Source organism: Hyposmocoma kahamanoa, unplaced genomic scaffold, assembly GCF_003589595.1.
Source record: "Hyposmocoma kahamanoa isolate Upper Pololo Valley unplaced genomic scaffold, ASM358959v1 67, whole genome shotgun sequence".
Lineage (NCBI taxonomy): Eukaryota > Metazoa > Arthropoda > Insecta > Lepidoptera > Cosmopterigidae > Hyposmocoma > Hyposmocoma kahamanoa.
The window spans coordinates 2,351,445-2,362,094 of NW_020653855.1; the positions used below are offsets into that span (position 1 = coordinate 2,351,445).

The 10,650-nt window shown below is 35.4% G+C and overlaps 1 protein-coding gene across 1 annotated transcript; it reads left to right on the forward strand.

Annotated features, from left to right (window-relative positions):
• The first annotated feature begins 368 nt into the window (after positions 1-368).
• LOC113232214 (P protein-like) lies at positions 369-8,902 on the forward strand. The gene is made up of 8 exons (XM_026466864.1): positions 369-505; positions 2,110-2,245; positions 3,067-3,269; positions 3,752-3,845; positions 5,103-5,245; positions 6,039-6,149; positions 6,878-7,025; positions 8,423-8,902. Exons 1-8 carry the CDS (start codon positions 380-382, stop codon positions 8,599-8,601), a joined length of 1,140 nt encoding a protein of 379 aa, XP_026322649.1. The 5' UTR covers positions 369-379; the 3' UTR covers positions 8,602-8,902.
• The last annotated feature ends 1,748 nt before the right edge of the window (positions 8,903-10,650 follow it).

The window sequence follows — 10,650 nt, forward strand, 5'->3', positions numbered from 1 at the left end:
GCGACTGCTTATGTGCGGCGCAAGAGTGCGACCACCGGAGGATTAAGAATAAAATATCTAACTTTATACATAATCTTTATATGGAGATATTTAACTTTAAATACTACAGATAATAGAGAGATATTTAACTTAAAATTTGCAACTCGCGCAGCGGTTTAACGACACGCCGCGCCACCTGCAGCCCGACCAGAGGCCATCCGACACTTGTCGACATCGACATGTCGGATTTGTGTAAAATTTTGTCTGTCTGTTCTTATTTCATTCATATTAATAGTCAGCGCGCGTTGCGGGACGCGAGAGGCGGCCCCCCCATGCCTTAAAGGTTTATTATTTACCCATTTTGTACCTAGCCCAATTTTGTTTCAGACTTTGCGAAGTAATGGACCTCGATCCGGTACCAATTTTAATGTTCAAGGCCATCTTCAGCAATATAGGCGGAGCCGCCACCCCTGTAGGAGACCCCCCTTGCGTCATTGTTGCTTCCAACAAAGACGTTATACAAGCCGTAAGTATATAAACTCAACAACAAATACTGTTGGGTAATTTAACACTGGTCATTGTAATTCCATTAAGAACTCCAATGAGATTATATCGAAATTATGATAACATTTATTATTCTGCTAAAATCTAGTTGCACCACATAGTGGTGTTACATAGAAATTACTATGCATATCTTAATTTATAATTAGTTTAAACAGAAATTTAATCTTCACAATAATTTTTTCATTATCATATCCATATAGTGTTAGTAACAAAATAGTAAAGAGAACGGACACTCTCCGCCCCTCCCTACCTTCAGATACCGCACCACGCCCCGCACATTGCCGGTCACATTGACTGAACGACAACAAGGCTGCCGGCGCCGGCGAGCCGTTTTCACGCGAAGACGGCTTTGATATTTGAATATAGTTTTCATTTATTCATTACGAATTTTATACGTTAATATAAAACATCATTTTACGTTACTATTTATAATGGTCGTGAATTGTGCTGTGTACGGCTGTTTAACATCATTTTCCGAAATATGAAACGAACTAGGTAAGTAAAAAAACTTATGTCTGAGACTCATTCAGTTATTGTTTTCTTCATTTATTTACTGCAGAGTAATATATGTATATGTATAAAAATACAGATTTATTATATCAATATAATGAGGGGCCATGACTTCGTGAGCTAGTAGACAAGGTTTCTCGAATTTTCAATTCATATTGGTTACCTTATTTAAAAGTACATGTCCAAAATATAACATTTTAAGTGATTTTAATATATTTTTTAAATAAATCTTCAATATTACTCTAGTTAGTGAGTTAATGAAAAATATGATATTATATCGAAATAAATACATAATAGACATGTGTAATTATTAGGATTCTGGATTCTATTTCACATTAGCATTTTGGCTATGTTGCCGCTCTGATCACGTAACGAAATAGTGCAAGAAAGTGATAGGTAACCCTGCCACTTCACGCACACATTTGCGCGTATGCAGATAGCGCCTTGCTGTATGTAATAGTAGTAGGTAAATGATTTTCGACCGTTATATGGAGTGTCCGGGGTGTGCCCGTACCCAATGATATAATATGGGCCCATCGTTCCTATTGGCGCTGCCCCGCACTCTGTGCATTAGGGACGCTACGCGCTTCCGCAAAAAGGCACTAAAGCAGTCCACTCGCGCCTCGGTAAACATTCCCGAAGCGCTACTGAAGCGCGGCTACCTCAACAGCATTCTGAGAGCGTCATTATAGTGGACGTACAGGGCGCGATACGTTTTCTGTGTATACTTCACGCACAAGCTGTAAAAAGATTGGCAAAATGCTTTGAAAAGCGTGAGCTTTACGTAAATAATTAGAAGATTACGCCGTCGACCCGCCTTTGAAGAGCAGAACATCAAAAAATGGCAACGGCAGTTGAACAGTAGCTCGATGGCTAGCCACTGATAAGCAGCTACTCGTAACATTTAGCAGAATTCCAAACGTATAAAAACCCGCTCGTTGACACTCTATCGATACACAACTGAGATGATTTAAAATTGGCAGACTTAGGGTATGGTTGGACCATTTGACGATAGCAGGAAACAGCCCATTAATATAGAAAATAATATCTTTTCAGGGTATCAACTTCACGAATTTCACAGCCCACATGTCTCTAGGTGTCATTTTGGTGTTTATTCAGACTACAATTCAATTCAGATTGATGTATAGAGACACCAATAAGTTGCGGTTGAATGTACCGAGGGATATTCAAGGTAAGTTTCAGGTAGCATGAGAAATGGCATCACGAGTGTTGTGGGTAATCTTAGATATTAATAAAAAGTCAGTTGTCATCCAGATCGTCTCTCATTTACATAACATGGTGACAGCGGTGGGATGTCAATGATGTGAGTGTCAACTGCTAGTGTCGCCAAGGAGGATAGATGTCGCTGTCATAATTTTACGAAATAAACATCGCGTATTTTCATTTAACGAGAAATTATTTCCTATATACTATTAAATGAAAAAATAAACAAAATATTGATGAGATCTATGTAAATAAATAAGTTCAACTTGACTTTTAATCATTACAAATCAATATTTAGACAATAAATTCGAAAATAATATTGTTTCCATTGCGTCCTAGTAACTATTTTAAGACTGCTAAATTTGACATAAGAACAAAGTCGCGTCATAGTACTGTAACAATATTATATTTATTGGTATGGCAATACTGCACACGACGATATAAAACGGGCGGGAGACAAATCAAAAACGAACACTACTATGTCTCCGCTCTATTGAACATTTCAGAGAATGAAATCCTCATAGAGAAGCACATAGGTGATTAGAAAAGTGATACATTAGTACGAACTGGTGGAGATTAGAATAAAAGTCTAAAACGAAGGTGCCTTGTTTGAATTTAATCGTTTTATCTAGAAAAAAAACGAAATACCCCATTTTTTGGTCTCATTTATTGTAATATTGCCTTCCTTACCATAACTAATGCAATTGCGTTTTGGTAACTTTCGAGATATTGGCACCTAAACATTTTTTTTTATGTCAATAAAAATGTCTAACATTACTAACTTTTTAGAACTTCGCCAGCAAATCTCCATCTGGCGCCGAGCCGCAGAATCCCTTCCTCATCTTAGCAAAGACGTACTAGCGGTTAGAGAACGCCTGGAACGAAAAATAGGGAAGTTGAATTTACAGCTGGAAAAGTTGGAGAAGAAAAGCAGCAAAAGAGCTTGCCCAAAAGATACTTATCAAAGTACGTTAATGGAGTTGAAGGAGAAGGTGGGATATACAAAACTTTCTAGGTCTTCTGCTTAAAAAGTAACCCTTTCTAAACAACCACTTGAATATCTTGTGTCTGTCTAGTGCATAAGAAGTATATAACAAGAATGTGTTTGACCTGCAACTTACCTGATGGAAAGTAACGATGAGGTAGACGATGTAAGCGTGCTTTTCGCTCTCGCCTTGAAAATGGGAACAAGTCTGCAGGCAGTGAATTCCACTCCTTGGTCGTTCGCCATATAAAGGCGGAAGCGAAACACTTCGAGCGAATCCTTGGAATATCCACAACATAGCGGTGGAACCCAAGCCTACGCTAGTCCCCCGATGATGGAAAGGAGAAGGCGGAATAGTATTAGCCAGTGTCGACACTCACTTTTCAACAGACTTCAAAATGAAATTTAATGTTATAATTTTGGATGAAATGAAATTTTAAGTCATATTCCAGGACACTAATGAACCTTACCACCTTCCGTTATTTGCAGTTCAAAATCCGTGACAAGATATTGTTGGCAAAAGCTTCATTTGCTATTTGCTTCGTCGTGGTCTTATTCTTTCTTCACTCAATACCAGAACTTAGTAAGTAGATATATCTTCAAGTTCAATAACTTTATTCCAACCCCAATATAAAATTCTTGTTTTAATGATTGCCTTAAGAGTCTAACCTCAGCCCGAATTAAAATGTTTCCCTAAATATGGTTAATTTTGCTTGTGTCGAGCGATAGGGATACGCTCATTTCTAATACACCAACAAACAAAGTTTGTTACTCCGTGTTGATTACAATTTCGGAAAATGTAAAGAGAATGGTAAGATTGAAAAAGACCTAAGAATTTTAGTTGAATCAAATAAAATTAACTTATCTGCTTTAGTCGGTATACGCATTGGTTTAAATGAATAATGTTGATTTTTGATTATTTGCATAGTCCCCCGATAAATATCATCAAACCAAATCCTATTACAATGAGAATTTTAAGTCCTGAACATTTTAATCCTGGCATATATTTTTTAATTACAATTTTTCATTTTTTATGCATATAAAGCAACACATACAGGCTCTATTATGAGTATGAGTAGGGAAATGACGGCTGATAGGGGAGAGTGGAAGAAAAATACATGTTGTGCTGACCAACCCCACCTAACGTGGGATAAGGACAGGAAAAAGAAGAAGAAGACGGCCTTTAATTAAGTGCTTGGTGTTTAGTAAACACTTCGCTTGCCGGTCTGATGCAGCAAGCAAATAGCTAGCTATAGGTGAAGCCTGAAAATCAGTAATGCAGAGTCTTCATCCTTTTTGTCCACATTACTGTTATTTTGTTTTAATTATTCATTCATATAATATGTTTATTTGATTTGTGGATAAATAAATGTCTTTTTTATTTCATTTTATTTATTTATTTTACATTATAATTATTAATACAAAGATCGAACACTCAGAAAAACTTCCTTCGATCCGGTCGGATTCGAACCGACGTCTTCTTGCATACCGTGCCAGACGCTATACCAACTAAGCCACGGAACGAACCAACGGACCTCACGAATTTTTCTATGTGCTTGCGTCGTGTCTTTGTACTTGGTCTTTCAACGACTTTTTAGTCGTAGCGCCATCTATGAGAAATCTATTGCAGATTTATCACCCAGTTAGTACCTTTACAGCTACCAGTCCTGGCGAGAGATGTCGCTATTCACTGTATTAATTACATTTTTATTAAATTGATATTCAATTATTTTTTTGTGAAATTACTCCACTAGTTTGTTATAATTATTAATACAAAGATCGAACACTCAGAAAAAAATTCCTTCGATCCGAATATTTTACATTATTTCATTTTTTACAGATGGCGTATCTCTGGGTTGGACTGCATTACTCGGCGCCATCTTACTCCTTATCCTGGCTGACAGAGAAGACCTCGAACCTATTCTTCACAGAGTTGAATGGTCTACATTGTTGTTCTTTGCTGCGCTATTTGTGCTCATGGAGGTTAGTCAGACAATTTTTATCTGAAAGATAAGAACGGCTACATTATAAATTACGTAACATAGAGATGTGACCATGAAAGTACCAGTGAAGCAAACACACGAATTAGTCAAGATTAAAAATTTCATGAAAAAATTTGATATTTCCAAAATTTCTACGCAAAATGCCGAAAACAATTTTCGGAATAAAAACTAAGCTGAAATATCAAAATATGACTAGTCTACGGTTTGTTCACCTTTCAATGTTAAGAGTCTGATAGAATGTAGAAGTTTTATTGCTAAAAGAACTGATAAAATGATAAGTGATAGATGGAACTTGCGAAGGCGTGCGAGTGAGTTTAAGAAATAAAGTGCATTTCGTCTTTTATGCATTTCTAATAATAATAATTACGCACACACTCAACACAGTCCCGCACTAGGGAAACCCTGTGTCGCGGGTGCCATGGACACTCACATAGACAACCACAAATTACACCCAAACTCACGAGAGAACTAAATGTTGGCCATACAAATATTTCTCCCAACCGGGAATCGAACCCACCTTCTCTTGTAATTTTGTTGCATTCACCTAAATACCGGTCAATGGCACAATGTGCTTATCCTACAAAATGTACGTTCGTGTATCGTACAAGTAACGTACACCCTTTCTGTAGAAAAATGCTTTTTTTTTATAAATAAGTGCTTATTTCATTTTCCTTTTTTTTTGTTTACTCCTTTATTAATAGTAGTGGAAACTACGTCACGCGCTATTTCAAGAGTGCTTTAATTTATTTGTTTCAAGTGCTATTATTTTACAGGCTTTGTCCAAACTTGGCTTGATTCTGTACATCGGAGGTCTAATGGAACAACTTATCATACAAGTCGATGAAAAAGCGCGATTAGCTGCAGCTATCGTTATTATTGTATGGGTATGTATTTTCCAATTAGATTAAAAATAACAAAATTTCGCTTTGCTATTTTAAGTATAAGATCTTTGAACATTAATTTCTTCATGCTAATGCACTTAGAATCATGTAGGACCTAAAATATTACCCTGTAGCACTCTTAATATGTAATAATGGATTATACATTAAAAATTGAAAACGACAGTATTTCATACGTAATTCATATTAACTACATGCCTGTATATACAATTTGGTTAAAACTAAAAACGAATTATTAAACCAAGTATAGTGTATTAAACGCTTTCCCTAGTTTATTTACATTGTGCCAAATGCTTCTCTTGCTGTGTTGATAGAAATAAATTAATTTAATTTCACTTCATGAGTTTAAATAAGCTCTTTATGTTTTTTTTTGTATACTGTCTAGATATTTACATTTTTGTCGTTCTCTTTTATCTGTTTGCTCTTATATGACAATGAAACAAGGTATTATCGTGTTATTTACACGAGAATAAGTACATTCTTTAAGTTTCGTTGTTGAGGTGACTCTGACGATAATATTTACATTTTCACGATTACACTGTTACATAGGTTTCGGCCGCTAGATTCGGATTTCCATTAAGAGATGTTTTAAGGTCTTCGTAATAACATAAAACACAACTGGTAAAAGGAACCTGGCCTCGAGAAGACATTCTTCCAATTAACTTTTAAAGCAAGCAAATTAGTTATATTGTTTTATTTTCTCTATCTTAAAGGTATCAGGAATAATATCAGCATTCGTAGATAATATACCATTAACTACAATGATGGTAAGAGTCGTGAACAACATGGCGACGAACCCAAATTTGAACCTGCCTTTAGGGCCTTTGATTTGGGCTTTGCTGTTCGGTGCTTGCTTGGGAGGTGAGTTATATTACGTCATTCATAACGTGACATAGGCTAGTTAATGCTCACCAATCATTGACTTACAAATAAATGGACGACGGGTCTAATACAAAAACCACGAAAAAAATGTCCCAAGTCAACCTATTCGAAATTTAAATTGTAATGTCATCGCAGTATCGTGCTGTCAGTAGAACAAATGAAAACTAAAGCGGAGTTTGGCGCTCTGTATACGATTTTAGCGCCTTACAAGTGCGGACACTTTTTAGCGCGGACCCGACGTCCATATAATTGTAAGTCAATGTCACCAATGCACAATGTTCAATTAAATACTTTGCTAATACGAATTTTTCTTAAGTGTTTTGTGCTAGCTTTGTCTTTTTGTCAAGTCTGTTGGTGCTTTAGCTTTTGCGTAAGAAATGAGAAGATATTGTTTAAAAAATCATTTACAAATATATTCGTCGGGAATGTGCAATTACGCGTAACTAACATTTGACTAGGAGTCTCCATTTCGTTAATTTAGTGGCCAAATCAGATTCGCGTAAATGTCGTGGCATCCAAATTAGCGTGATTTACGGGAATCTATTGTTATCAGTCCGTAGACAACATAAATTAATGCTGACTGTGCAATAATGCAAGCCATTGAAATAACAAAGTAATAGCGTTAAATCCCTCTCCTGTGAAATTTGGTTTGTTGCATTTACGCGCTTTTTACCAATACTACATACGCGGATTTGCACTATCCCCGAAGATATCGTTATGTATATACAAACTCACATTCCATTTCTATTTCATGAGATGCTAAAAATCTCTCGTGCTGTATTGAAATGTCATAGCTTATTTCAATAAAGGACGAGAATAATGCTACTGTGATGAAAACATTAACCTTTTTAACCAACTTCAAAAAAGGAGGGGTTCTTCAATTCAATTCGACTGTACGTTCTTTTTTTTGTATGTATGTTACGCGATAACTCCGGTATTTGTGAACCGATTTTCATGATTCTTTTTTTGTTGCAAAGGGGGTACTTCCATAGTGGTCCCGTTTCATTTTGAAGAAAATCATCCACCTCTAAAGGAGGCTGTTCACGCATGAAGATTCATTTTTATAAATAGCGCCTAAATCTTACTTAAGGAGCAATTATTTTAATGGTTGATTTTGCTATTTCTCCAACTCAAGGCATTTTTCTCTCAATATATTTTGAGTAGTGAGAACCGATTATTATTATCTCCATTGTCAAGTCCTGTATAAACTGTAAAACCTAGCAAGTAGAAGTAATTCCCATGTACTTTTGAGGTCGGGATTTTTTAGTACTCTGTACTGAGATTGTTCACTTTAATTTTGTACTCGAGGCTGTCCAATTCGTTTGGTCGATACATCTTGTTTTACTACAATGTGAACACATTTCCCTTGTTTTCAGGAAACGGCACTCTAATAGGTGCAAGTGCAAACGTGGTCTGCGCTGGAGTCGCCGAACAGCACGGATACAAGTTCACGTTCTCTAAATATTTCAAGACTGGCTTCCCTATCATGATTGGACACTTCACAGTAGCTTCGTTTTATTTACTGTTATGCCACTGTGTTTTTACTTGGCACTGATAACTTTAACTTGTTTTTTATCATTAACTGTCCTAAAAGTGATTCTTCAGTCGCGAGGCAAATTTTAATGTGAGTTTTAGTGATTTTACTGAACAGTTATTCTCTTTAACAAAAGTGTCTCCAAAACATAGTTGTACCTCTTTAAAAGTCCCGTCACCGAGAGACATCCTATTATAGTTATTACCTTAGAATAATAACGCATAGAATGATAGTTTCATATCAAACGAACTGTCACAAGTGAGGCAAAAATCAAATTCATGTAGGCTAGTTTTAGTAGTAGGTTAATTTTCGGTTTTAGTGAATATTTATATAAAAATACAAGTTGAAACGCGTTACTTTCTTGTGGAATGTGATGTTAGTATCTATTTTATGTTTGTCTGACGTATTTTTACACTCATTTACCGCACATTTCGTCATTTTTAGCTAAAATTCTGGAGCTGTTCGCGGTGCAAGTTGACATTGAGCGCTGAAGGCCCACCCGCTCGTGTAGGCCCATTGGGAGTGCTTCAATTTGCCTCACTTAGCGTGTGCGGACTAGGTTTCTATGCGCTTATTATTCTAAGGTTATTACAACATCAACTCAGATACAGTAGTATTCTAGGTATGGATACCTTACATATAGAAAAAACTCACTAAAATGGCTCCGGTCTGCAGTGTATGTGATGAAAAAAATTCAAAGTTTCAGACGTAGAAAACTGTAGGTTGGTCTATTTTAGTCACTAGCGTCTTTCGAGCATCAGCGCCTTGCCAACGCACACACAGCGTCAAAATTTTAAGAAATGTACAGTACATTTATGAAAATTTAATTAATGTTAAAAATAATAGTATTTTTTTTATTAAAAATACAAGGCGGTTTGATAAATACATGATTTTAAGAATAAATTAAAACATTTTTCAGAATTTATTTTTATTTCTTAATGTAGAACTCCTTAACAAACAACGGACGTTCCATTTTTAAAATTAGCGAGAAAAAAAATTTAATAAAAAAGTTAGGTGAAGTCGAATATTTTTTGAAGATGGAGTCAACGGAATTTCGAGTACTCCGTTTCTCATCTAATATCATATAATATTAGACATCTAATATCATATAATATTAGACATAACTGGTTGATGACTGTACTACCTACCATGGGACCTCTAGAAGGCCCGAAACGTCGGTTTGTTTGAAAAAACAAATATACGCGATTTAAATCCGGAAAAATAGTTTCATTTCCTAAACAAATTCTTTATGTTTTTTTTTTTTGTATACGCCTTCATTTAGATTTTTGTCTTTCTCCGTTATTTGTTTGCTCTTATAAATGAAACAAAGTACATATTATTGTGTTATTTACACAAGAATAAGTACATTCTTTTAAGTTTCGTTGTTGAAGCGCCTCTGACAATAAATCTTACATTTTCACGATTACGTTGTGAATGTCATGTTAAAAAAATGTGAAAACGTTGTGACCATATCCCATATTGCTTGTTAAATAGTTCTTTAGTTAAAATATTGACTAAGAAGGTGCGACCTCCTAAGACACTGGTTCATTTAGTTTGGTACAGTACATTTATGAAAATGTAATTTAGGTTAAGAAGAATAATAACTTCTTTATGAAAAATAATGACAGATATAACATTAATACGACGAATAAATATAAACTGGTTATCCTTGATAGCCGTCTTCACAAAGTCACGCATTCATTCAAGGAACAATGCATAATATAAGCTTCATTAATAAGATTCCGGTTGATATTCAAGATTTGCCATTCAAAGAGATTTAAAACTATAGTGAAACTAAAACTTTATACTAACAATTTTTTATACAGCTTTTTCGCACCTGGATGACAAAAATCCGTGACCCGTTTAGCCTTTGCAGATTGTCTCGATCGATGTTTGATATAAATATTGTAAATGATTTTGCTTTTTTGGATTTTCTCGCTCAAAATTCACCTTTTTTCACATTTATTTTCCAATTAATATTATAATTATTAATACAAAGATCGAACACTCAGAAAAAATTCCTTCGATCCGGTCGGATTCGAACCGACGTCTTCTTGCATACCGTGCCAG

Bases quoted from the DNA above. Each gene is read 5' to 3' on its own strand.
- LOC113232214 (XM_026466864.1), top strand. From the start codon at position 380: ATGGACCTCGATCCGGTACCAATTTTAATGTTCAAGGCCATCTTCAGC. The intron at 2,246-3,066 runs GTAAGTTTCAGG...CTAACTTTTTAG, and splicing joins TGTACCGAGGGATATTCAAG to AACTTCGCCAGCAAATCTCC. The intron at 3,846-5,102 runs GTAAGTAGATAT...CATTTTTTACAG, and splicing joins TCACTCAATACCAGAACTTA to ATGGCGTATCTCTGGGTTGG.